The sequence below is a fragment of the Cnephaeus nilssonii genome, assembly GCF_951640355.1.
Source record: "Cnephaeus nilssonii genome assembly, chromosome: 21".
Classification (NCBI taxonomy): domain Eukaryota; kingdom Metazoa; phylum Chordata; class Mammalia; order Chiroptera; family Vespertilionidae; genus Cnephaeus; species Cnephaeus nilssonii.
In genome coordinates, this window is record NC_137092.1 from 6,276,735 (window position 1) to 6,303,342 (window position 26,608).

Here is a 26,608-nt window from a genome sequence, read left to right on the forward strand (position 1 = left end):
CTCATCCGGATGGCTGGCACCTCGGGACAACGGCTGCAAGGCGGGGCTCAGGGTGTCACCAGAGGGGCGTCCGCACTGGCCTCGGGCGCGTCGCTCCCCTCCGGGTGGCAGACTCCTTCTGTGATGGCTCCGGGTGCCCGAGAGGCCATTTCCAGGGACGAGAGGTGCCCCCCTCCCTCTGCCCCCCCATCCCACTGCCTCATCGGGTCCATGCCTGGAGCGCTCTGAGTGCTCTGAGTACTGTGCCCAGCACGGAGAAGAACCACATACAAAGAAGGACGAGGCAGGGCCTGCCTTGCACAGGCCTCATAACCCGACCTGGAACGTCCTGCCCCTCAGCCACGGGGCCAGGCACACCATCGCGTCCTTTACTTACATCGTCTTCCGTGGGAAGGAACCTGGGACGTGAGGAGACGGCGTCTGTCCCTCAACCAACGCACCCTTGTTAGGGCTACTCCAGCCCTGGACTGGAGCCGGTTGGGTGCTGGGTCTCTGTTCTCCCCACGCTGCCCCTGGGCTTCGTGAGCCCCTACGAGGAGCCGGGGTTCGGCCGCCTCTCCAGTCGATGCCCCCCTGTCCCCAGGACACTGCGGGAGGGGACCGGCCCATCAGGACCGATGACCTGTTCTAATGGAATGAACCAGTTCCGCTGGAATTGAGCCCAGGTGGGAGGAATGGGGATGGAGACGTGCTGAGTGCTGAGTCTCGCCAGCTGGGCCCCGAGCGAAGGTACGTGCGTGCGCTCTGGACGGAGGCTGGGTCTCTACCCCAGCAGCCCCGAGCAAGGAGGGCTCTGGGGCCACGTAGCTGGCCCTGGCCCTGTGGCTCCCATGAACCAGAGGCCACGTGGGCCCCTGTGTCCCTCGCTGCCCTTGGCCCAATCCCAGGCGCAGCTCAGTCCCCAGAGCTCACTGCTGCGCCTGCGGCCGAAACCTCTCAAGGAGGATGTGCCTGGGAGCAGGCACTCGGGCCCCTCACAGCCCCTGGATTCCAAGTCCACGCTTTGCAAGGCTCCGAGTCCTGGCCAGGCCTGAGCGCGCGGCCTGCACCCTTCTGGTCCTTTCCCTTTAAGAGCTGGGCCATCAGGGCCATCTTTGGAGCTCCCCAGAGCCCCAAATGCACCTTCACTAGGGTTTTCACAGCAACCCAAACCCTGCCTTCAGCCCTGTGCAGAGCCGTTCAGCCGACCTCCACGGGGCCGTGGGCTGTGCTCCACGCTGGGTCCTCCCCAGACCCGGTCTGGGAAGGCTCTCAGCATTTGGGTTGGAGCCTGCAGGTCTCTGCCGGTTTCCAGGGGTGGGGTGGGACTAGGGGTGGGGGTGAGGTTGGGGGTGGGGGTGGGGTTAAATCAACCAATAAGCAATCTGGAGGCAGCCTCCTCTCACCCTTCCTTCCCTTCTCCTTCCACGGGGGTGGGGGGACCCTATCGCCCTCCCCTCAGTGGTGATGGCTGATAAAGCAACTCCATTACCTGGGCTGGAGCAGGGCAGGCCGGGAAAGACACTGGCTCCTTGACCGGGGCCTGAGGGAGAAGGGGGTGGCTCCCGGCAGGAGCTCGAAAGCCCACAGGGGGAGGCGTGAGGAGCCATGGACAGGACCTTGCCTTGACAGCTGTGGGACCTGCTTCTAGGCCTGGAGCCCCTCGAAACCAGCAGAGCCCAAAGAAGAGACTGGACGGCTCCTGTCACCCCAAAGCAGCTGAGCCCCGCCCCAGTGGGATCAGCCTCAGCTCTGAGAACAAGGGCCGGGGTTGATGGGTTCTAGAAACGCTACAGGTTTAAAAGCCCCATCCGGGTCACTCGGGAAGCAAACCTGGTTTCCCCGGTCGTTGGCCACACTCTGACTCCTGGCGAGGGGGGCCCTGTGGCTGACACTTCCGCCTGACCTGGCTCCTAGACAGGTGTTCCTTCCTGACCACCGGAATGTACCACAGCACCAGGGACAAAGGTGGAGAAACGGGGGTAAAGGAGGGAAAGAAACACAGATTTAGGAACGCCCAACTTGACTGCTTCGCAGTCTTGCGCACGCCTGTCAGTTATCGAGGTCCTGGAGGGATGGGAAAGGGAGGGAGCAGGCAGAGTCCCAGCTGGGGGTTATGCTGCCAGGGCTGCCTGAGGTCCTGGGATTGACAGGAAATCCAGAATCAGCGGATGTGCGGTCTGGTGCAGGGTCTCCTAGCACCACGAGGGGGCAGCACCCACCCATCCACAGTAGACTCACACCGCAGGCAGGCAGGGGGCTCTCCGCCCTCCGTGGGTTCCGGGCTTTGGGGAAATAGCATGACCTCATTCATAAGCACAGAACTGATGGGGGACAAGCCCTAGGATGCCAACTGCGGCATACTCAGTGCCCCAGAAAATTCCAGAAAGACCCAGTGACAGGTGAGCCCAGAGCTCTAGCATAAAACCTTTAGCAAATGGTGGGGCCTTCTCTGCAGGCCCGTGACCTGCGGCTGAGCTCCCCAGTCCAGCCAGGAGCCAGGAGCCCATCAGTGCGCGGAGTCGGGGTCCTCCCACCCAGGGCGCCTTTTCCTGCTGCGTCTCCCAGGCTGGGCCTTCTGGTTTCCTTGGCTCTTCCAGGTTTCCCTCACCCCAACCCCAGCTCTCTGACCTCCCCTCCCGGTCTCCCTTTCCCCGGGCAGCTTTCTCCCTCCACCCAGCTCCCCACATGCCAAGGTCTTGGAGGAGTGCAACACCATCTGCAAACACCGCAGAATGCAAACTCCAAGAGGCAGAGGTTTACTAGGGCAAGTATTAGGGGAGGAGGGGGTCTTTGTTTTATTGGAACAGCTTCGGGCACATAGTAGGCACTCAAGAAATGCTAATTGAATGAGCAAGTGACTCAGGAGTAGGGTGGGCTTTCACCTCTCCTTCTGGGATGACTGAGTTCAGGCAGCGTGAAGAACGGGGTGTGGGGGAGAGGTACCCGACCAGATAGGACCGTAACAGCCACTCATCACCGTCGGCTCATTGCCTTCCTCGCTGTGGCTCTTCCTTCCTCGCTCCAGCTTCCGGCCAGGCCCGGGTCTTCTCTTCCCAGTCACGTTTGGGGTTTTTCTTTTTTTGCCGCAGCAAACTCAGAGCCAACTGAACTCTCAAATGCAGACATCACGTCGGAGGGGTGGGGGGACTAGATGCAAAAGGGGTGCCAGTGAGTGTGTGTTTCTGACTACAGTCCAGATGGTACCCACCTCCTCTGCATATATCAGTATAGATCATCAAAGATCATTGTCATTTTGGTTTTCTGACTTCATTCTTTTTTTAAAAAAACACACATTTTTTTATTGATTTCAGAGAGGAAGGGAGAGGGAGAGAGAGAGATAGAAACATCAATGATGAGAATCACTGATCGGCTGCCTCCTGCATGCCCCACACTGGGGATCGAGCCCACAACCTGGGCATGGGCTCTAACTGGGAACTGGACCATGACCTCCTGGTTCATAGGTTGATGCTCAACCACTGAGCCACGCTGGCTGAGCTCTGCCTTCATTCTTTTTCTTTTCTTTTTTTTTCCTGGTTTCATTCTTAATGAGACTTTTGCTTATAAGAATCCCTTGAACTTGCACTGGGCTTTTCCCTTTGCCTCGGGCCCTAGTCTTGGTTGTCCCAGGATAGCCAGGCACTCCTGACCTGGAGATCGGCCGGTGCACAGGTGTCCAGGGCAGGTGCGTCCCTCACTTGCATTTCTGCCTTAAGATCCTCCTTACCTCATCCAGACGGATATATGGAGGCTGCCTGAAACTGCTTTAAAAAAAAAAGAGAGGCTTAATTTAAAGATTAAGAGGTTCTGGACCTAAACACAAACGAATCTGGGAATTGCTATTGGGATGAGGCCAGTCAAAGCTGTTAGTGCCCAATGTTTTGGGCAGGGCAGCTTCGCAGTCACTTAGCAAACAAGTTCTCAGGGGCAGGCGCTGGGGGGGGGGGGGGGGGGGGATCGAGGTGACAGGCAGCGCCTGCAGAGCTCGGGGTCCGGAGGTGGGTAAGACATAACAAAGGGCGAGGTCACATCACCTCAGCAGGACCAGGAGGGGGTCCCAAGGCAGGGCCACGCCTCCTACGTGTCCCCAGGCAACGGTGAGCCAAGGCTTAACTTAGTCATCTTTCAGGCCCACCCCCTGCCAGGAGCCCGAGGGGTCACCCGTGCCACCAGGGGGGTTTGGTGAGTGTGACAGACACGGTAAGCGTCAAGACCACGGACATCTTGGGCCTGGCAGGGCCTGGAAGGCGCAGGATGCGGGTGGAGTGGTCAGGAGGCCCCGGCGCGGAGTCTGGAGCAGGAGGGGGCTGCCTCCTCCTCGGCACACCTTCCCTCCACTCGCTTTCTTCCCCCGCCTCCAGGCAGCCGCAACGAAACCGCAACCAAGCGACCAGCTGGGCGGGGAGGGGGCGACCGAAGCAGCCAGAAGGGGCGAGCGGAGGTTAGAGGTCAGGGGTGAAGCGCGCTCCGCGGTCGCCGGGGCTGCAGTGGGAGGAGCTGCGGGCTCGGGGGAGCGGGGAGCGGGACCGAGGGGGGCGAGAGGGGGAAGGCGGCGGAGGCGCGCAGGGTGGCGCGCTCGGCTGGGCGCCGGTGGCGAGAGGGTTACGCGCCTCGGCTGGGCTCGGCTCGGCGGAGAGAGGCTGAGATCCGGGCCGCCAGGACCCTGCAGCGAGCCGGGTCGGCCCCGCGCCGCGCCCCGCCCACCCCGCCCCGCGGAGGGCGCGCCGGGGCGAGGCGGGGCCGAGAGGAAAAGGCGCCACCGGAGAGGTGTCCGCTGGCCTCGCTGGAGGGAGGCGAGGAGCCCCTTGACCCCCAGACCTCGGCCCCCCCCCCCCCGCTCCCCTCGCCTTAGGCCACCTCTCGTCCGCCCCCTGCCGCGAGCCAAGGCCGGCGCCCCGCCCGGAGATGGGCCGACGCGTGGATGGCGTGGCTCCCAGCGCCGCCAGATCGCAGGAGCCGGGTGCCGGGGCGCTGCGCTGAGGCTCCCGCTCGGCGCAGCCCGGAAAGCCTGCAGGTGTCCTTGGCCGCCCGGCCGCCGCCCGGGAGACTCCTTCGCCGGTGCCTGGAGCCCCGCTCCCCGGAGCATCCCCGCCCCCCGGGATCGGCGCAGCGCAGGACGCCCCGTCTGAGGCCCCCTCTGCCCCAGCGCGGCCCCGGCCCCGCAGCGCCCAGCCCAGCGCCGCTCCCAGCCGCCGCCGAGCCGCGGACGCAGGGCCGGAGGCTCGCTCCTGCGGGCGCGCTTGTTTTCCTGCCGCCGCCTCGCCCTGCGCAGCCCCCGCCCGCCGGATCGCCGCTCCCCGCGCGGCCCCGCCCGCCCTCGGTGCCCTGCGCTGGATTTATGAATGGGGGGAAGAGGCCACATGCCGCCGCCGCCGCCGCGTGTTGACCGCACGGAGCCCGGCCCCGAGGAGCTCCGGCTGCCGTGAGAGCGTCGTCCCGGCCCCGGAGGACTTGTTGCTGCTGCGCTGCCGCCGCCGTGGGGAAGCCGCCGCTCCCGGGCTCGGTGCGGCCGGAGAGCCAGGGGCGGCCCGTGTGAGTGAGCGCGCGCGCCCGGAGCCTCGCCGTGCGCCCGGACTGTGCGCCTCCCGGCCTTTTGGGGGGCAGTGTCCGGGCGAGAGTGTCGGTGTCCGGTCCTAGCGGGGGAGTGTGTGTGTGTGTGCTTCCCCTGCTCTCCCGCACCCCGGCCCCTCGCTGGGGTTCTTGGCTCTCCTCCCCCCTGCCTCCCTCCCTGGCGCTGCGTGCCCAAACCCCAACCACCTGTGCACCCGAGAAACCCAACTCCTCCCGCGCCGCGCCGCGCCCCGGGGGGAGCCAGGGGCAGGGCCACGCCGCAGAGGGGGCCGCTGCCGCCTCCTGCCTCCTCGCCGTCTCCTCCCCTCCCCGGTCTGACGCTGCCTCCTCGGGAAGGGTGTTTGGAGGGCAGCGGCCGCCCCAAGCCGAAGCCCCGCAGCGCTGCTTATGATCAGCTCGGTGTGTGTCTCCTCCTACCGCGGGCGCAAGTCGGGGAACAAGCCTCCATCCAAAACATGTCTGAAGGAGGAGATGGCCAAGGGCGAGGCGTCGGAGAAGATCATCATCAACGTGGGCGGCACGCGACATGAGACCTACCGCAGCACCCTGCGCACCCTCCCGGGCACCCGCCTCGCCTGGCTGGCCGACCCGGACGGCGGGGGCCGGCCCGAGTCCGATGGCGGCGGGGCGGGCAGCAGCGGCAGCAGCGGCGGCGGCGGCGGCGGCGGCGGCGGGGGCTGCGAGTTCTTCTTCGATCGGCACCCGGGCGTCTTCGCGTACGTGCTCAACTACTACCGCACCGGCAAGCTGCACTGCCCCGCCGACGTGTGCGGGCCGCTCTTCGAGGAGGAGCTCACCTTCTGGGGCATCGACGAGACCGACGTGGAGCCCTGCTGCTGGATGACCTACCGGCAGCACCGCGACGCCGAGGAGGCGCTGGACATCTTCGAGAACCCGGACGGAGGCGGCGGCGCGGGGCCCGGGGACGAGGCCGGCGACGAGGAGCGGGAGCTGGCCCTGCAGCGCCTGGGGCCCCACGAGGGAGGCGCGGGCTCCGGCGCCGGGGCCGGGGGCTGCCGCGGCTGGCAGCCCCGAATGTGGGCACTCTTCGAGGACCCCTACTCCTCCAGGGCGGCCAGGGTGAGTGGCTGGAGCCTGGGTCTTGGCTCCGTCCTGCTAGGAGGCGCTTGGTGGTGGTGGGTAGGGGCAGGGAGGAGCCTGGCCCAAAATGACTTACCTTGCTAAGCTTTCCTCCCAATTTCCTCTGCCTTCCGTGGGCCCCGGGGACCTCTCTCTCCCTCTCTCTCTCTCTCTCTCTCTCTCTCTCTCTCTCTCTCTCTCTCTCATACACACACACACACACACACACACACACACACACACACACCCTCTCCCCTGCATGCCTCATCAGGAAATTGCACACACTTGACTTACTACTTGGACCAGCCTGCTTTGCTGCACCCCCTCCCAGCCAGTGGGGGGCCCTTAGCTGAACTCTTTCAACCCCTTGGGAAGATGGCCTAGGCCCCTTTCTTCTTCTCCCCACCCCTCGTCAGGGTCAGAGTCCTGGAGAGCCACACTTAGGCCTTCTGCTAGGGTCAGGCAGGGTTTAGGGAAGAAACTAGAGTGTCCAGTGCCTACTCTGTGGCAGGCCCTAGATTCGCTGCCGCCAGGGGAGCCCCTCATTTAGGTCCTCCAGCATCTCAGTGCTGGGAGCTGGGAGCTGGGCGTTTCAGAGGTGGGTGCCAGCTTCGGCCTCTTCTGCTCATAAAAGGCAGAGCTGGGCCCAGAATCACGCCTGAGGTCCGGGTTTGGGAGAGGCCTCCTTTCAGGGTGACCAGATGCCGGCCCGGCCCCTGCCCCTGAGGCTTCCTGCGCACCTGGGATGTGCTGGGTGAGCGAGAGTTAGCCGGGAGGGTGCCTGATGCCTGGGCCCTGCCGGCTCCCAGGCCAGTGGCCAGCGCGGGCTGCCTGGTGAGGAGCCCGTGTTTGTTGCCCCTTCCTCCTGCAGCGGCACCTCTTGGCTTCCCAGAAAGCCCTGGTTCAGGGTTCTGCTTGACATGGGTGTATGGGGTGGGTGTGTGGGTGTCTTAGACCCTTCCAAGCCCCTCCCCCAAGTCAATCCAGTTGCCCCAAACCCCCTTAGGAGGAAGCGGGGGTGGGGGGTGGGGGGGAGACATGCTTGGGCAGCTAGAAAACAACCATGAAGGATGGCTTAGATTCTCTGAAAAAGGCCCCTGGGGGCTGGTGCCTGACCTCCTGGCTGGCAGCCTGAAGCCTGGCTGGGGCCTGTCGGCACCGATGTGTGGGGTCGGGGGACTGCCTGCTGCCGTGGAAGCTGGTCCTGTCACCCCTGGCATCCCAGGCTGTCATGCTAGTGAGTCTGGAGCCCGGCTGCCCTCCCAGCACCTCCTGTGCGGGGCCTCAGCCGGGTCGTGGAAGGAAAGGGTCCCTTCCGCAGCCCTCCAGGGGAGGGCAGGAGCTGGGGATGGGGCTCCCGGGAGGGGCCGGGCTGGGCTGGACCAGGGCAGAGGAGAGAAGGGGGAGCAGAGGGCTCGGTGGCCATGGACGCAGGGCTGGGGCTGTGGGCGTCCCAGGGCAGCCCCTGGAAGCCAGGGGCCTCAGGCCTGAGAGGGAAGCTAGTCAGCTGCCCTTGTTTCTTGCCTGCAGCCCCGAGACCCGCTCAGAAGGCGAGGGCCCCGCCATGCCCCGGCCTGGGTCTGCTGTGAGTCCTGTGGCCTCTCCGAGCAGTTCCCTGCCCCTGGCTGTGTGCACTGTGGGGCAGAGACAAGTACAGGTCATCCAGGCTCTTCCCAAGTGAGGGGCAGGGGAGCAGGAGGCAGACTTAGCTTGATGGAGGTGGGACAAGCCAGGGAGACGGGGGGGGGGGGGGGCGGGGGGGAATTGGGGGGCCCTAGGCTCTCTTCCTGAGCATTCTAGGACCTCTGGGTACTTTCACCTTCTCCGGTTCTCCCCTCTTGGATTCCAAGGGGCTGTGACATCAAGGAGTTCATTTTTTTCTCCTCATCAAAGAGTGGCCCAGCCAGGGGCTCTGGGTCCGCTCAGAGCCGGGCCAGGCCAGGAGCCCACACCCTTGCCCTTTAGGTGTAGAGCCGCATCCGCAGGGCGGTCCAGGTGAGGGTGAGGATGGGGGCGAGGCAGGGCTCATTCTCCCCACTGAGCCAATGCCGCCGTCAGGACTCGGAGCCGGGAAGGGTCTCCTCAGAGACACTGAGCTGACAGCAGCGCCAGCAGCCCGCCCCGCGGTGAGTGTCCAGCCGCCGGTCCTTGGGACTGATGTGCGCAGCTGTCCCGGGCTGTGGCAGGCGGCGCCCCTGCCAGAGAGCGCGTGCCTCCTGCGCAGGAGCCCGGGCCAAGGCGAGCCGGCAGCTGTTCCTGGGACGCAAATGAAAATAGAGAATTTAAAAAAAAGAATAACAACTATTTATTGAGCACGCCATGCACATCCTCGGCGCTAATCTCTAATCCCCCCAATACGTTTGCAGAGGAGGTATCATCCCCATTTAATAGCTTGAGGCTGTGAGAGGATGAACCTGTCAGATCGCACAGCCCGATGGTGGATAGTGGCGGCTGAGAATCAAAGCCAGGGCTCCCCGGCCCCCCAGCACCCCCTCCTCCCATGACAACAGCTTTTCTCCCCGGAAGGAGGCTGTTTTCGAGGACTCCGGCCGGGGAGGTGTTGTGAGGGCGTGCACCTCCTGTGGGTGACATCAGAACACCCCGGGGCCGACGGTGACGTCAGACGTGACACTTGTTTTCTCACCCCTCTGGGTCTGAGGGTTGTGGGCGGTGCCTCTAAAAGGCAGAGCTGGGCCCAGACCTCACGCCTGTGGCCCGGGTTTGGGAGAGGCCTCCTTTCAGGGTGACCAGATGCCGGCCCGTCCCCTGCCCCTGAGGCTTCCTGCGCACCTGGGATGTGCTGGGTGAGCGAGAGTTAGCCGGGAGGGTGCCCGATGCCTGGGCCCTGTCGGCTCCCAGGCCAGTGGCCAGCGCGGGCTGCCCGGTGAGGAGCCCGTGTTTGTTGCCGCTTTCTCCTGCAGCGGCTCCTCTCGGCTCCCCAGAATGCCCTGGTTCTGACACCGGGGTCTGTGCGCGTACCTTCCCTGGCAGCGGCCTTGGGGTCCTCACCGAGGGCCAGGAGGCTCCAGGAGCCCCAGGAGCAGGGCCCGGCCCCAGGCATCCCTTCGCACCAGCATCTGGTACAAATGACGGAGCAAACCAGATACCAACAGGAAGGGAGCTGAGCTGATTGTGGGAGCCTGTTGCCTAGCTACCGGCCTGGCCCAGGCAGCTCTGAGTTCAGGTGGGGGGTGTGCACCCTGCTCCCTTCCCTGTGGCTGGACCCAGAGGTGGCCGCGCCGTGGTTCCTGACCCCACCTGCCCACTGTCTCAGTCCCAGGGAGAGTGGGGCTCAGCCGCAGGCAGGGTGGCTCCCAGACCCAGAGGGACCCGTGGTGGTTTGGGCGGCATCCAGAGCGGCAGCGTCTGCCTTCCTCCTTTTCTCAGGGGGGGCGGGCAGGAGGCCTGATGAAGGGGACCCGGGACGCTCCCCTCCCCCGCCCGTCTGCAGAGGTGCCAGGGGCTGGGCTCACTTACCAGCCCTCTCCAGGGCGATCATCCTTTGGCTAAATCAGTCCCTGGATTGGGTCTGCCCACGCCGCCGCCCTGCTACATGGAGGATGCGACGCACAGGATCCCGCCGCCCCAGGAAGGCCCTGGAGCTTGAGGCGAGGCAGGGTTCGTTAAGCATCCGCCATGTGTCAGGTGTCACCTCTGCTTTCTTCCCGTGTCCCATCTGGCCCAGGAGAGGCAGGGATTGTTATTGGTTTACAGAGAAGGAAACTGAGACCCAGAGGAGCTGGCTCAAGGTCACACAGACCTCAGGAGTCCAGGCTGCTTCTGCCGGTGCCTCGACGCCTCCTGCGGCTTCTGCTGGAGGCCTGTGACTCCGGAGGGTCCCCCTGCCCCTTCCCGCTCGTCTCCCTCTGAAGCCCCGCCTCCATCCCAGGTTTGCTCACATCTGAGCTCGCTCGCTCTCTGTTCTCTCACTGGTAGGACTGTCCTAGGACAAAAAGAAAGGAGACTAGCGACCTTGGCCCAGGCAGGGGACCGAAGCCAAGGCCCTCTAGAAGGGAGGTGCCCAGCGAGGCCCTCGCCCCTGCCTAAGGCCCCGACTTCTCAGCCTGGGCAGTGCCGGGACCAGCTGGTCGGTGAGCACGCAGGCTTCAGAGTGAGGGCAGGACTCCCTGGTCCTTCGCCCTCCGATAGGGAGAGCCCGCCAGCTGAGCCCAGTGCCCGCGGGCCCAGCCACAGCCCCCCACCTGCCCTGAGGCCCTCCATGTCCTCCTGGGTTGGTTTGTGTTTCCTCTCTGGTTCTAACGGCCCCGCATTTGCCTCTTGAACATCTTGTCTCTGGATGATGAGGTGTTTCCGTCACCCTGGGGGGTTGGGTGTAAAGTGGGGGAGGGGATAAAATAAATGGGGACTGTTTTGGAGAGTTGGGGGAAGAGGAGGCAAGAACAGAGTCAGGCAGCTGGGCCTTGGGAACAGGGAGCCCCCAGGCCCCTCCCTTACCCTCCCCTCCGCCATGGACAGTGTCAGCCTGGGATGCCGGGCGCCAGGGCACTCATGCCATCCTTGTGCCTGAGCAGCCTCCCCGGCAGGACCTCTGCCCAGCCCCCTGCTGGGGGTTGCAGGCTGGGGGATGGTTACCTGGCCCCTGGCAGGGTCCCCATCAGCCAGTAGACTCGGCCCAGCCGGAGAGCCAGAGTCAGAGCCCAGATGCCTGGAGGGGTTCCTGGGCACACCTGTCACTTCTAGCCCAGTTAGGGGGCTGACCATCTCTCCTCGCCACAGGCTCTCCAGGACCAGGGGAGGGAGCCGGCAGCCCCCTCGGCAGCAGTCACTCAGAAAACATTTCTTGAGCATTTACTGCATGCCGGCACCGAGCTGGGCTCTTACTGCATGCCGGCACCGAGCTGGGCTCTTACTGCATGCCGGCACCTTACTGTATGCCCGGCACTGAGCTGAGCTCTAACTATAAAGACAAGTCCGAGGTAGTGCTTGTTCCTGAAAAGAGCCCGGCCAGGTACAGCAGGTGGCTGTCGGGGAAATCGGGGGACAGGAAATAGTCATGACAATACAAGATAGATCAGGAGCTGTGTCCCCGTCTTAAAATGCAAAGTTCAATAGGAGGTGAGAGGAGGAAGTGCTAAGTCCCCCCTCTAACGGCCGGTTGGGGGTGGTGTGCAGGCGCTTCTGGAGGAGCTAGAAGGTGAGCCGGGAGGCCCCGCAGGATAGCGACTTGGCTCCCTGAAGTCGTTTTTAGAAGGAGGCGGGTTATAAATACATCTCCAGTGTGGGTAGTGTTTACCCATGCAGTTAGGACCAGGGAGTCCTGCCCTCGTTCTGAAGAGGGGGCTTCCCGGCCAGGCCCAGCTTGAGCAGGATGGGACACTGTTGGCTGGATCAGTTCTTGGCCAGTGGTCTGGGCTGGACTGCATGCCTTCTGGGGCTGCTCAGGGGCCCCAAGTGCTCTCGTGGCAGGGGGTGAGGTTAGACAGAGGCTGGCTCTGGCCATGGGAGCCAGTGGGCCGGGTTCTGCTCCTGGGGGAGCGAGGGTCTCTTGGCTTGAACCTGGGCCTCCCGTGCAGGCCCTGCCCCAGGAGCCCAGGCCCCGCCCCGAGGTGCCTTGCCTTGCAGACCAGCTCCTCGCCTCCTCGTGGCCGCAGGCTGCCCACGCCCTCCCCGCGCTTCCTGGGCACTAGGATCTCGCTTCCCCACAAGGCCCAGCGCCTCACCTCAGCCCCAGATCTCCCTCTGCAAGTGCCTTTGGCTGTGTTCTCAAGTTCCTCTTCTGCACTTCAGCCTTAAGATGGGTTTTTGGGGCTGAGTCTCCTCATGTGCGTCTGTCCATCTGTCTCCTGGGCCCTTCCTCCTTGGGCTCCCCTCCCTGCCCCGCTGGTTGTATTCAGGTCCCGATGACGGGTGTCCGTCACCTCCCAACCACCCCTGGCCTGGGCCAGATTCCCGAGACACTCTAGGCTCTGTGCTGAGTTGTACAAATATCATTTCTTTTCATCCTCAAAACAGCCCTGGAAGGGAAGTACTCCTCTCCTCCCTGCAACACATCAAGCATGCTGTGGCCCCAGGGCCTTTGCACAGCCTGTTCCCTCTGCCTCCCAGCTCTTTGGATCAGCTCATAACTCACTCCTCCGTCTCTGCTTAGATGTCACCTTGGCTTGGAGGCCTTGCCTGACCACCCTGTTTGAAATAGGTCCCCTCCCTCACACTCCTTATTCCTTTTGTCTTTACTTTTCTACGGCTTTACCATCTGATATATTACATGTTTTACTTTTTTGTTTGTGGACAGTCTCCCTCCACTAGAGTGTAAGGTCTAAGGGATGGGGGTGCTTGCTTCGTTCTCTGCTGTTCCTCAGCCCCCCGAGCAGTGTCTGGCACCAAGTAGGTGCTCAGCTTTCCCTTTGACGGACAGTGATCAGAGAGGTCAAGACACTTGCCCAGGGTCTCCCAGGAAGTCAGTGGTGGAGCCCGGCGTGCACCCAGAAGTGTGGCTTGACCTTCCCATCAAGGGCAGTTCTAGGATGAGTTTGGTGGAGGAGGTTGGTCGCAGGGCTGGCCACTGGCCGAAATACCTGGGCCTCTGGCACGGGGTCCCCAGCCCGCCAGCGCGAGGGCCCGAGGGAGCAGGAAGCTTGGAGGAGCAGTGCAGCGGCCTCCTGCCCAGAGCCGAGGCGCTTCCTGTCCCAGGTGGTGAGACCCTCCTGCCCCTCCCAGCCCTGGAGAGGCCGGAGGGGAGACTGAGGCCCCACCAGGTGCCATCCCAGAGGAGCGGGTTGTCCGCCCTCATTTCGTCGGAGGGCCGGCTGGGAAGACAGAGCTTTGAGCTGAGGCAGGAGGCCCGGCCTCGGTTTGGTCCTGAGAAATGGGCACATGTGGCTACCCTTGACCTGCCCTCATCTCTGACAGGTGGAGTGAGGGGTGGAAGTGACTAGATGGGACAGTTCTGTCTTAAAAAAAAAAAAAAAAAAGCTAAAGTGTGTGCATCGTGGGAATCCGGGCAGCTCCTGATGCAGGGAGGGTGCTTGGCACTCACAGGCCTGCCCCTGCCGCAGAGGACCCTGGGGCAGCAGGGGAGGGAGGCACCAGGCGGGCTCCTTGGCCTGTGGGCTGAGAGTGGTCCAGGGCACACGGTCCCCCCGCCCTTCCCCCCTCTGCACCCCCCTTCCCCGCCCCTTGGCAGCCCTCCCTGAACTTGTTTTTCTGAATCACTAATGACTTCACACTGGGCTCCCAGGGGCTCCCAGGGGGCCAACGCTCTGGCTAACTTTTCCTCAGAGAGCAGGCTCCTGCTCCCCTTGCTTCTTGGCAGAGCTGGGGTGTGCTGTCCCCACCCCCTTTGCTCCTGGGGGGAGGGTGGCGCCGGGACTGTGGGCTCCCAGCGTCACATCGCCCTGGCCACTGGGCAGCTCATCTCTGATGCCGCGACGAGCTCAGAGGTGCCCACACATGCGATGCCCACACCAGCCTGTATTCCTTGACAGCCCATTTCTCGGGGGAAGAACACTGAGGCCAGGAAGGGAACTTGACATTTACCTTCATGGGCAAAGCAGGCAGGAGGCGCTCCAGCGAAGTTGCCAGGAGGGGAAGTGTGTCTGGTCCTCCCCGTTTCTTCCGTCCCTGTCGGATCAGCCCGTCCGTGTTCCAGTGTAAATAAGTCTTGCCCTGGCCAGTGTGGCCCAGTTGGTTGGCATGACATCCCCTGCCCTCAAAAGGTCGTGGATTTGATTCCCAGGCAGGACACGTGCCTAGGTTGCGGGTTCGATCTCTGGTCAGGTGCATATGGGAGGCAACTGATCAATGTCCCCTCCCCATCCCAATCAATAAAAAAGTAAATAAGTCTTAGTGTGTGATGGGTGTCTGCCCTAAGCCAGTGGTCGGCAAACTCATTCGTCAACCAGAGCCAAATATCAACAGTACAATGAAAAAAACAAAACAGTACAACGATTGAAATTGCTTTTGAGAGCCAAGTCTTTTCAACTTAAACTTATAACGCCACTTCTTCAAAATAGACTCGCCCAGGCCGTGGTATTTTGTGGAAGAGCCACACTTAAGGGGCCAAAGAGCCGCATGTGGCTCGCGAGCCGCAGTTTGCCAACCACTGCCCTAAGCCATAGGTCCACATCCCTATGAGTGACAGTCATCAGGGAGCTGGCCGGGAGAGTATGGACAATTCAGAGAGGACTGTCCCGGGCCTGTGAAGTGACCCTGGCCGGGAGGTGGTGCAGGGTGATGTGAAGAGAAGGTGCCGTCTCGGAAGTTAAGCAGTGCTGAGTTCAAGTCCTCCCCCATCCCTTCCAGGCTGTGTGACATCAGGCAAGTCTGTAACCTCTCTGATCCTCAGTTCCTCCTTCGGAAAATAGGATGATGAGGCCTGCTTCCCAGGGTCCCTGGGAGGACCGGAGGCGATAACACGCACACACAGTGCCCCGCTGTGCCCGGCACGGAATGGACAGCCGGTGAAGGTTCATTCCCAAAGTCCCCTCCTCGCTTGCTCTTGCTCCATGTTCCCAGACCCCCGAGTTCTCCCCCGGTGTTGTATGCCGCCCCCACCTCCCCGTCCAGGTGCAGTTCTGAGGCCTCATTAGACGGCAACGCCATGGCCAGGTGGAAATCAGGCGTGGGGGTTGCCAAGTGGTGGTGGGGCCACGGTCCCCTCTCACCCACCGATTTTGGCTCAGCCCTGGGCTCCGGGAGGACGCCCCCCCGCCCCCACCCACCAAGCAGAACAGGCAGCACCGTGGGCCCCAGACCCCGGCAACGGGTGCCTGACAGTGGTGAATGGCATGGCATGAATAACAGATGAAGGCTCCCTAATTGGTGTTATTACACATGCATTTCATCGCCATTCATAATGATTGGACACTTAACCCAGCCGTGCCTCTGCCGAGTGCCGCTGTCATCACTCTGCCGAGATCCCAGCAGCTGTCTGGACCGGCCGCTGCCCGCTCGGGTCCTCACGGGTGCAGCTGAGTTTTCTTGGAGCTTAGGGGCCAGGAAATGCCAGTCTGGGGAGAGGGAGGGTAGTTGTTCTGGGCAGACCACCCTGTCTCCCGCGGTGGGGTGTATGTCTTCCTTCCGGCGCTCCCCACGGCCCGGCCGTCGGCTGGGACATCCTAAGGCGAGAGGCAAGAGAGGGGCTTGGACTTGGGGCTTCTGGCTGTGGGTCATGGCTGAGCTTAGCAGGCTCAGCTGACAGGAAGAGGCCCAGGGTCACCCCCTGGCCCCCTGCCTCAGGGCACATCCCATCATGCAGCGGGCCTCCAAATGCAGTGTGCCCCCGAGTCCCCTGGGAGGTGACTTAGTGTGCCCCCAGCCTTGCTCACTCCGTAGGCTTGGGCGGGGCCTGGGGGTGTGCATGTCTCACTGGTTCCCGGTGATGCTGCGCCGCTGGTCCAGCGCCCGCTCGGAGGAACGCTGCCGGAGCCTTGCTGCGCCGAGCACGGCCTGCGGACAGGCAGCCGGCCCGCGAGCTCGTTAGAAAGACAGCCTTCGGTCCTGCCCTCCCCGCAGAGGCAGAACGGCATTTTAACGACGTCCCTGGTGATTTACTCCCCGGGCCCGTCAGAGAAGCCTCGGAGCACAGTGGGTTAGCGAGGGGCAGAGGCAGCGGTGAGCAGGCCCGGCAGCCACAGTCAGTTGCTTGCAGCCAAGACCAGCCTTGACCTTGAGGCACTGACAGCGATTGGGGAGTACTGCCTGAAAGCGCCCAAGGAGGTGGGGGAAGACCCTGTGAGGAGGGGTTTTAGCTCCTGGCTGTGAACTTGAACCCCACCCCTCACCATCTTTTTTTTAAAAATATATTTTATTGATTTTTACAGAGAAGAAGGGAGAGGGATAGAGAGTTAGAAACATCGATGAGAGAGAAACATCGACCAGCTGCCTCCTGCACACCCCCTACTGGGGATGTGCCCGCAACCAAGGTACATGCCCTTGACCGGAATTGAACCCGGGACCTTTCAGTCCACAGGCCAACACTCTATCCACTGAGCCAAACCGGTTTCAGCGCTCACCATCTTTCTAATGGACCTCCTGGTGCCCCATGCCCCCCACCCCCCACCCCACAAGCAGAGGTCCCTGCCCCGCTGGACTCACCCACCCCTGTCTGACCGTTGCCCCCCCCCCTCCGCCTCCCCCGCAGGTGGTGGCCTTTGCCTCTCTCTTCTTCATCCTGGTCTCCATCACCACCTTCTGCCTGGAGACCCACGAGGCCTTCAACATCGACCGCAACGTGACGGAGATCCACCGCGAGGGGAACACGACCAGCGTGCGCTTCCGGCGGGAGGTGGAGACCGAGCCCATCCTGACCTACATCGAGGGCGTGTGCGTGCTGTGGTTCACCCTGGAGTTCCTGGTGCGCGTTGTGTGCTGCCCGGACACGCTGGACTTCGTCAAGAACCTGCTGAACATCATCGACTTCGTGGCCATCCTGCCCTTCTACCTGGAGGTGGGGCTGAGCGGCCTGTCGTCCAAGGCGGCCCGCGACGTGCTGGGCTTCCTGCGGGTCGTGCGCTTCGTGCGCATCCTGCGCATCTTCAAGCTCACGCGCCACTTCGTGGGGCTGCGCGTGCTGGGCCACACGCTGCGCGCCAGCACCAACGAGTTCCTGCTGCTCATCATCTTCCTGGCGCTGGGCGTGCTCATCTTCGCCACCATGATCTACTACGCCGAGCGCATCGGCGCCAGGCCCTCCGACCCGCGGGGCAACGACCACACCGACTTCAAGAACATCCCCATCGGCTTCTGGTGGGCCGTGGTCACCATGACGACGCTGGGCTACGGGGACATGTACCCCAAGACGTGGTCGGGCATGCTGGTGGGGGCGCTGTGTGCGCTGGCCGGGGTGCTGACCATCGCCATGCCTGTGCCTGTCATCGTCAACAACTTCGGCATGTACTACTCGCTGGCCATGGCCAAGCAGAAGCTGCCCAAGAAGCGGAAGAAGCACGTGCCGCGTCCGCCCCAGCTCGAGTCGCCCATCTACTGCAAGTCCGAGGACACCTCGCCCCGGGACAGCACCTACAGCGACGCCAGCCCCGCGGCCCAGGAAGAGGGTCTGGTCGAGAGGAAGCGGGCAGGTGAGGTGGGCGGTGGGAGGGAAGGCCACCTCTCCTGCCGTGGCCCAGGGAGTCCCCGGTGCGCCCCAGTCCTCGGGATCCAGGCTGTGCTAGACGGCTCGGGGGGGGGGGGCCCAGGTGTAACATGTGCCCGGTGAGGGCCGAGTCGAGGCCGAGTCTTCGTGTCCTTTGGTTCTCTGGTAGCTTCCTGAACGTCGGGCCTGGGGGGCGAGCGTCCTGCGGAACGTGGGCTGCAGAGGGCGGTACATGGGCTGTGAGTTAGCAGCCTCGGTCCCTCATCTCGCCGTGCCCTCTCTGCTTCGGTCCCTGAGGCCAGTCACTCACCCCCTGTGGGCATAGGTTCCGCACCTGTAAAATGGGAACGATATTCATGTCCTACCCCCAGACTTGGATGGGACCCAGACAGATGACAGAAAGCCTTTTAGAGATCTTTACAAAGATCGGGCGCTGTCGTCAGCTGGAGAGCAGGGCGTCCCCAGGTGCGTCCGCACGGGAACCACTTCTCCCCAATCTTCCAGTCCGCTGTCTCCGGCCCAATAAGTGCGATCACGTAACAGCAGGGGGGGCGCCTGCTGCTCAGCACAAGCTAGACTGAGTCCTGGGCTTGGGGTTGGACACGGATTGGGGGGTGGGGGGGCGCCCAGAGGCAGTGGCCGGGCATTGCTGGGGAAGGCTGCAGCAGTGGTGTCCGAGTCCTGGAACGGGGGCCTGAGGGCCTGAACCCCGGTTTTCAAGGATGGGAGGGGCCACCAGGAGAGCTCGCCCCCGCCTGAGTCAGGCGATGGGAGAGGAGGTTGGCTGAACCTTGGCGCTGTGGAGTCCGGTCAGAGAATGGAACCTCGCTGTTGGGAATGGGGTGGGCTCCTAAGGGACGTTGGGATTCCTGGTAGTGGGGGACCGCTGGGTGCTAGGCCATCGGGGAGCTGGGGGTAGGCCAGGACACGAAGGTAGCAGCTCCTGGGCAATGTGGGGCTCGTCCACCAGGACAGGTGCCTGATTTGGGACACTCACCTGTGGCCTGTTGGGGGGACGTGCACCTGTGGCCTGTTGGGGGGACACGCCCCTGTGGCCTGTTGGGGGACACACACTGTGGCCTGTTGGGGGGTGCCCATCATACAAGCTGAAACCACTCATTGCCTGGAGCCCTCCAGGCGCCTGGGTCTTCCATAGACCTTGATGGAACAGCACCCATTGGGCTCCCCTCCTTCCCCACCAAAGTGGTACCCCTTCCCCCGTCCCTGAGTATAAATCTCCAGCCAGCGCTCCAGGGAACTGGAGCTGTACCCCAAGGCCCTTTCAGGGCTCAGAGGGAAACCCAATACCAGTGTGCGAGTCCGTAGGCCAGCTGCCCGGCACACACTAACCGGCCATGCCTTCGCCTGGCCCTCACTGCTTGGCCACAGTAAGGGCATGACTGGCAATGCCAGGGCCACCGCCTTCAGACCAAGCGGCCCCCCTTCTGCGGGTCCAAGGGCCCCGCTTCGCCTGGGCTGCGGCCTGGCCGGGCAGGAGCCGGGGTGAAGAGCCCACAGCGGTGGGAGCTGAATTGGAGCCCTTTCCCCCGCCAGGGTCCCCAGACTCAGGGGAGCCCCAAGCGCAGGGAGCTCTGACTCCTTCAGGCGCTCGACTCCAGCTTGGCCGCCTGGCGAACAAGAGTCACCGCCTTCGGGTGGTCCGGGCAGACAGCTGGGAGCGCCACTCCACTGGTGTGGCCCTGGCAGGGCCACCTGCACCCCGACAAGCCAGGCGGCCTCTGAGGGGACCCAAGCTCTTCAGGTGCAGCCTGAGCCAGACCCCAGGAGGAAGCAGTGGGCCGCCTGCGGGGGGAGGGAGGAGGGGGGCAATCTCACGGGGCAGCAGACTCGGGGGGTCCTTGCTTAGGGCACCTGTGGCCCCATCTCCCAGGAAAGACGCCAGGCCAAGGCGGGGAAGGAAGCCAGCCCCCTGCCCCCTGCCCCCAGGACAGGCCCACTCCCGGGCCCCCTCCTCAGGCTGGAGAAGTGACCCCAGGTGACCCGGGAGGAAGGCCCGGGCAGCACTCAGCTCGTCCTTTCTGTCTGACCCCCCAGATTCCAAGCAGAACGGAGATGCCAACGCCGTGCTGTCGGATGAGGAGGGAGCGGGCCTCACCCAGCCCCTGGCCTCCGCCCCCAGCCCGGAGGAGCGCCGGGCCCTGCGACGGGCCGGCACCCGAGACCGAAACAAGAAGGCGGCCGCCTGCTTCCTGCTCAGCGCCGGGGACTACGCCTGCGCCGACGGCAGTGTCCGGAAAGGTATGGCTCCCCGGGCTGGGCAGGCGGGGGGCCCCCAGGGTCCCCCACAAAACTTGAAGTCCCCTCCTCCCCTGAGGCCGTGGCCATCTTCTCCTCTTCCCTGGATGCACCCCAACTTTTAGGATGGGTACCCTGATCTCCCAGCCCCTGATTGCCTTAGAAAGGCCCACAGCGTCCCCAGGAGGTACACATAGCCCGTACCCCCGTGCCCACAGGGGAGACAAGTGCTGACTGTGAGCAGGGGTCCCTGCCCCTGCCTCCCTCCTGTCACTTCTCTTCCTCTGGTGCCTGCTATGACCTTCAGGCCCGGCTTCCCAGGGTCACTGCCTGCCTTTCCCTTAGACCCAGCTAAGACCCCCCCCAAGTAAGTAGTCCCAACAGCCCTCAGGAGTCAGGGGAAGAACGGGGTGCCGGTGTGGGGTCCCCTGGCACAGGCCCACCTCCTCTGTCCTGCCTGGGGGGCCTGGAGCCCAGGAGGGCAGACCCAGCTCTGCAGGCCCCGGATGTGACTTAAGTAGAGCCGGAGGGTGACAGGGAGGGGGAGGCGGGGGCGGGGGGGTTTGGGGGGGCGGGCAGGGTAGGGCTCCTTCCTAGGTGTGTTCTGAAGGGTTGGAAGTGCACAAAGGCGACCATGACCTCCCGTCAGGAAGGCTGCAGCGCCATCAGCAGGCCCCAGACCCCGCACAGGCCCCGACAGAAGTCGGGGTGGAGCTGGGGCTCCTGGCCTGCGGGGGGTGGGCATGATGAAGGAGGGCCCGGGGCCAGCAGTGTCTGGGGACCAGGGGTTTCAGGACCAGGGGCTCCAGCCACAGACTCTGGTCACTGTGTGTGTGTGTGTGTGTGTGTGTGTGTGTGTGTGTGTGTCTGTGTGTCTGTCTTCCCTGTCCTGTGGCCTAACCGCCCCACACACTCTGCCTAGTTTCCGAATCAGCCCTGATCCCCCCTAACAAAGCCTTGCCCTGGTTCCTGGGCCATTTCTTACCCAGCCCTCCTCCAGCCCAATCCCCCGCCACGTCCCACTGTCCCCAAACCCCAGGCCAGTGAGGCAGGGGCAGTGCCTGCTGCAGGAATAGCCTGTGATGCCACAGTCCCCCCCAGGATGTCCCCTGGCCTGTCCAGCCCACGTGGCCTCCAGGGCCACCTTCCCAGGCCCTGTTCCCGGCCCTCCCAGCACCACTGCTCCCACAGGATCCCCGGGGTGCCCTGACCCTAACCAGGCCCCGAGGGGTGGATGTCCGCGTAAGTCCTGTGGGGTGTCAGAAACAGGAGCGACCTGGCCGCTGGAGGGAGATGGCCCAGGTGGCCGTGCTCAGCCCGCTGCACCCTCTCCTGTGTCCCTCCGTCACCCCTGGCCCTTGTGCGCCCCAATCCTCTGGCCTGGAAGAGCCTCCCCCTGCTCCCCACCCCAGCAGGCAGTGGCTTCCACTGTGTCCTGGTCAGACCCAGATGCTGCTCTCTCAGTGGCCAGCCCAGACTGTGAGGAGGGGGACCCACCCTCACGGAGGACTTGAGCACCCCTGCTTTCACCCCAGTGCTGGGAGGGGCTCCGTGGGCGTAACGGAGTGGAGTGAGGTGTGGGGAGCAGGTGGCCCTGGGGAAGGCGTGCGCCTGGGGCCTGCGTCCCACCACCGCGTCTCTGGGCGCTCTGAGGACTGGCTGCTGTTTTCAAGATGCCTCCACGCTGCTTCTTGGCAACAACCAGCGTGTCACGCAGCCAATTAGAGTGACCTTCGCGCGGGAACAGGTGGGTTGCCGGGAAACAGGCCGCACTGTGCGCTCTCGGCAACTTATTCCCGCGCCAGGCCCGCTGCTCTCACTTCCCTGCTCAGGCTCGTGGGGGACCGGGCGAGAGCGGCACAGGCCTCCTCCAGCCCCTCGGGCCCCACGTGAGCCCGCAGCTGCCCAGGCATCTGCGTGAGGGCTGCCTGGAGGAGGTGGCGGTGCTGCCCAGGGCTTCTGAAAGCGGGGGTGCCGAACCTTCATGCAGCTGGAGGGGAACGTAGCTGGGGACAGCGCAGGGCAAAGGTCAGCGGGGGGTGTGGCCCTGGAGTCCACCCGCAGGGGCCCCGGTGACCGGGGAGCCTTCCCCGCAGCGGGGCCGCCTGCCCGGCAGGGTCCCCCGGAGGTCGATGCCGGGGAGCGGCTCAGGTGAGCAGCGCCCTCTGACCTGTGCCTTCTCTTTACCAAGGCCGTGGGAAGTCCAGGAGTCTAAGCAACATAGCCGCCGCCGCCGGAGCCGGCCTGGGGCTGTCTCCGCTGGCGCCCCGATACAGCTCGCCCTACTCTCCAAGAAAGCTCCTGCTCTCCCTCCCTCCACACCCCCTCACCAGCCCGCCGCCTGGACACTCCGCCCCGTAGCTGCACCGGCCCTCCTGCCCCCGGGCCCGCACACACACGGGGAGACACGCGTGCCCGCCGGCCCCGCTCCCGGGGCCTCGGGGAGCCAGGGGGGTGCAGGAGCATTCAGGCCCCCGAGCCTCTCCTCCACAGCACCCAGCTCCCCACAGCGCTCAGGTTTGGACCTGAGGGCAGAGGGGGTTACTCTCAGGGCCCCCCCGATCCTGAGCGGGAGGGGCGGCCCCCCCAGGACCTGTGTCTCTGAGCCCCGCCCTCCCCCCCAGAGTCCCACCTTCATCACATACATTCCCATTCCTTGTGGCCTTCAACCAGGAACCAGTGTCTCTGTCTGTCTGTCTGTCTGTCCGTCCCACACCCAGACCCGCAAGGAACAAGGCTGTCCCGTGAGCCTCTGTGCGGGCGGCCCCCCTCGGAGAAGAGGGTGTTCTCCAGCTCCGGCCTGGGGTGCAGGGAGGCCCCCCCTCTCCGGGGGACACCCACACCCCATCTGCGCCCCCGCCTCGGCCCCCCTCGCCACGCTGCTCTCCTCTGCTTCCAAGCTGTTGCCTCCCCTCCCCCTCCGCTGCCTCACTGCCAGCCCAGCCCCTGCGCGCCTCGCTCCCACCCAGCCCTGCGCTCTGTGTTGCTGCCAGAACCGGAGACTCATCTAATTTCTCTAATTAAGTGTATTCATTTACCTAACGAGCCAGGAGCACAACAGGTTTGTAAGTCACTGTGTGAGCAGGGCTGCGCCTTGGCAGGGGCGGCCGAGGGGTCGTGTGGGGACAGAGCTACCCTGCCCGCCACTCCGGCAGGGGCAGCCTGGCACGGGCACCCGGCAGTGCCAGGGGGCAGAGCCGCAGGGCCCCTCCCAGCAGCGGGCAGAGCGGGGCCCTCAGGCCGGCCCTCGGCAGCCAGGACCAGCCCAGGCCGAGGGGCCGCAGCCCAGGGCTTGCTGTGCCGCCTGACGGGAATGAGAGCTGACGGGGCAGCCGTGCGCCTGGCAGTTTTAGAGTCAGATTATGCAACTGGTTGAGGGGATGACTAAGGAGGGGCCGTGTCTGCTGCCTCCGGGGTGGGCAAGGATGGGCATGGCAGGACCGGGCTCGGGAGGACGCTGGGAAACCCCTGGAGGCGGACTGGGAGCACAGGTCAGCTCACGCCGGGGTGCGGGAGCACCCCACTCGGCGTCGTCTCCAGCCCTGGGCAGGCTCGGGGCGCGCCTTCCAGGAGGTCTGTTCCCTGTGGGGGCCGGGAGAGCCCAGCCCTGCTGTGGTCTCGGGGGGGCCTGCCTCCCGCTGTCTCACAGTGAAGTGTCCCCCGAGGAGTGGAGAACACCCAGGGGGTCTATGGGACCACCCTTAAGAAGGAGCAGGTCCCTTTAAGGGACAGGGACGGGAGAGCCCTGGGATCGGGACGGAGCCCTGGGATCGAGTGCGAGAGCCCAGCTGCTCCTTGGCGAGGACGGGCTCGGTCCTGCCCGCAGGGCTCCCTGGCTCCCTGGCTCCCTGGCACCCGGGCCTGGCTCTGGCGGGGACGTGACGAGCTGGGCATCTGGCTCAGCGCGGACGCCACGGCTATTTTCTCTGCCGGGCGCCCTGGTTCAGGGAGCTGAGGCGGCTATTTCGGTGGCAGCCCTCCCCTCACGCTGTCAGCGGCCCAAGTTTCCACGGCACCCACCGCCCCCTTCCCTCCCACGGGGACGGCGTGCTCACGGCACCCCTGTGGTGGGCACAGATGTCCCTGGGCGACGGGAGGCAGGAGTGCCAGGCTGCAGCCCCGAGTGCCTCGGGAGAGGGGCTCCCCCACGGCCCTCCCAGCCCCCGGCTTCTGTGGGGGAGACCCTGACCCAGCGCCTGGCTGATGGAGAGCAGCGCACCTGTCTGCCCCCCCTAGCTCTCAGCACCTCGGCCTCCGGGGGCCCTGGGGAAGGCAGAGCAGGTTGTGGAGCTGACAGAGACCCTGGGCTCTGGGGGGGGGGGGGGAGGGGGGAAGAGGAAGGGGGAAGGAGGCAGCGGGGGGGGGGGGGGGCTGCCTGCAAGGGCCCAGGCTGGCCCAGGCCCGGACCTCCCTCCCCGGGGGAAGGCTCTCCTCGCCCTTCCCCCACGATCTGACAGCCCAGTGCACTTCACCTTGGAGCCTGACTTGGACCTGTCCCCGTTCCTTGGCTTCTAGAAGCCTTTTTCCTCCACAGCTGGGCCCAGCCTCTCCCGCAGAGCAGGGGAGCCGCCTGGGGGTTGTTCAGTTTGTGTTCAGTTTGTATCGGGGCTGGAGGCCACTTCTCAGCCCAGGGCTTCCGAGAGGCGAGGCTGTGAGCTGGGGACCAGCCGGGTTTGTTTTCTCAACAAGGACGGGCACATTCACGCCCCCCAGCCCTCCTGGTCCGCATTCAGCCTCCAGCCCTGGGACTCTGCCTGCCTGATGGAGGAGGGGGCTGGGTATGCCACAGCTGAGCCCCGTGGGACAATGGGCGGGCCCCAGGTGGTGGTGGCAGATGGAGCCGCGGGGGTTGGGGCGGGGGGGGGGTATGGGGGGGAGCCCAAGTGGGCAGGCAGCAGCCGGGCGCTGGCTCGGGGGTGACAGGCCAAGCAGCAGCTTCCCCCACTGCCTGTGCTGGGCTGCAGAGCTGGGTCCCTCTCTCCTGGGCTCGTGGTCCCTCTGTCCCGAGCAGGGATGGAGAGGAGCCATATCATCATCACCCGGGTGATGAAGGGCCTCGCCCCCCCACCCCCCCGGACCCGGACCCACCCTGCCCTTCCTGGCCTCTGAGCCCTCTGTCCCCATGCTCTCCAGCTCTGCTCCTGGCCTACACTCTAGCCCACAGCCTCCTGGGCAGCTGCCTCCCTCCTAACGTCTCCTTCTTTGTGTCTCCCTTTCTTTTGCTGAACGCCTTGCCCTCCGCCCCCTGAAGGCAGTGTTGAGCCGAAAGCGCGCGCCCCAGTGTCTCACACCTGTGCTCTTTAACGCAGAGACCTGCCAAGACGCTCTCTCGTCCAGCTATGCCCAGGCCGAAGTCCTCACCCTCTCTTAAAGCGGCAGCAGCGTGAGAGAGACAGGCAGACAGACAGAAAGCCAGAGGCTTAGGGAAACTCTGGAACCCAGGCAAGCACACCTTTCGCTGGGCGAGACTTGCTGGCACAGGACTGACCGAGAACCTCCCGCGTGACCCTCGGGGCCCGGAGCCGTCCGGGTCCGGCGTTTCGTTCTGTTGTGATTGAAGAGCTGTATATGCACATATAGTATCTATATTCATACATACTGTACTCGTGTGTGTGTGTGTGTGTGTGTGTGTGTGTGTGTGTAGTGCACGTGCTATTGGTGGTCTGTCTTCGTCAGGCTGTCTCCCCGAGCCCTTGCCCCTCCCCCAGGCCCCCCTTCCCTCCCCTTCCCTGACCCCTTGTTCGCGTTGTACGTGCCGCGTGTGCAACGTCCCCGGAAAAGTGTGCCTGGGAACCGCCAGTCCCGCTGGGTGGGCCCCGGCCCCACTCGCCCTGTAGGGGCGTTTCCCTGCGGGGCCGGTGGCCTGTGCAAGGACAGTTTGACCCCGGGGTCACTGCCCCACGAGCCCCACCCCACCCCAGATTGGGGTTCTACCTCCCACCCCACGCCCCAGTTGTGGGGGGACTTCCAGGGGCTTTTCTGCAGCTTCTTTCACCCCTCCCCCCCCCTTCCCTGTGTCCTTGACTTGAGGGGGCATTTTGGTGTGTTTTTTTAACCTTTGGTTTTTCTGTCTCCCTCGTCCGTTTGTTTCCCATGATGCTGCGGGGCAGACAGGCGGGGAAGGGGCCTGTCTGCCCCCCGGGCTCAGGGGTCTGAGGAGGGGGAAGCCTCGGGCGAGTGGAGACCAGTGGCAATACTGTACTTCCTGGCCGGCGGCCAGGGGACGCGTGCAATAGCGGAGGCCAGGTGACCCCTTCGACCTTGGCCTCTGCCCCTCCCTCGGCGCTCCCTCCCCACGCCGGGCCCGCCCTGCCCCTCCCTGGTGTTGGTCCTTTTCTAAAGCTGCCCCCCCCCCCCCCCGTGTGTGTCTGAGGCAAGCCTAGGCCAGGGCCCCGTCACCCTGTCTGCATGCCTTCGACTGTCATGCTGTGCTCGCCCCTCAATAAAGACATCCGAGCGCCCGCTGCTCCTGCGTGTGAGCCACCGCCTCCGCCTCTCCTTTCCGGCTCCGTGTCCGCGGGGACCTCCCTGCGCTCCCCTCCCGGCACCTGAGAAATGCAACCCCCTCCTCGTAGCTCCGGCCCCACCAGGAATCAGCCATTCGGAGCGAGACACTGGTGCTGGGGGGGGGGGGAGCCCTGAGCTGCCCAAGGTCACGCCCTGAGCCTC

The 26,608-nt window shown here is 64.4% G+C and overlaps 1 protein-coding gene across 4 annotated transcripts; it reads left to right on the forward strand.

The window, feature by feature from the left end:
* Positions 1-4,609: 4,609 nt before the first annotated feature.
* KCNC4 (potassium voltage-gated channel subfamily C member 4) lies at positions 4,610-26,374 on the forward strand. 4 transcript variants are annotated; one of them, XM_079761459.1, is made up of 4 exons: positions 4,610-6,630; positions 16,733-17,669; positions 19,739-19,942; positions 25,191-26,374. In XM_079761459.1, exons 1-4 carry the CDS (start codon positions 5,938-5,940, stop codon positions 25,241-25,243), a joined length of 1,887 nt encoding a protein of 628 aa, XP_079617585.1. In that variant the 5' UTR covers positions 4,610-5,937; the 3' UTR covers positions 25,244-26,374. The 4 variants fall into 4 exon arrangements, with proteins under 4 accessions (XP_079617585.1, XP_079617583.1, XP_079617584.1 ...); XM_079761457.1 differs by having other exon boundaries at positions 25,195-26,374; XM_079761458.1 differs by having other exon boundaries at positions 25,249-26,374.
* Positions 26,375-26,608: the final 234 nt, after the last annotated feature.

Coding starts and splice junctions, on each gene's coding strand:
- KCNC4 (XM_079761456.1), top strand. CDS start 5,938: ATGATCAGCTCGGTGTGTGTCTCCTCCTACCGCGGGCGCAAGTCGGGG. Junction 17,670..19,738: donor GGTCGAGAGGAAGCGGGCAG/GTGAGGTGGGCG, acceptor CTGACCCCCCAG/ATTCCAAGCAGAACGGAGAT. Junction 19,943..22,130: donor CGACGGCAGTGTCCGGAAAG/GTATGGCTCCCC, acceptor CTCTTTACCAAG/GCCGTGGGAAGTCCAGGAGT.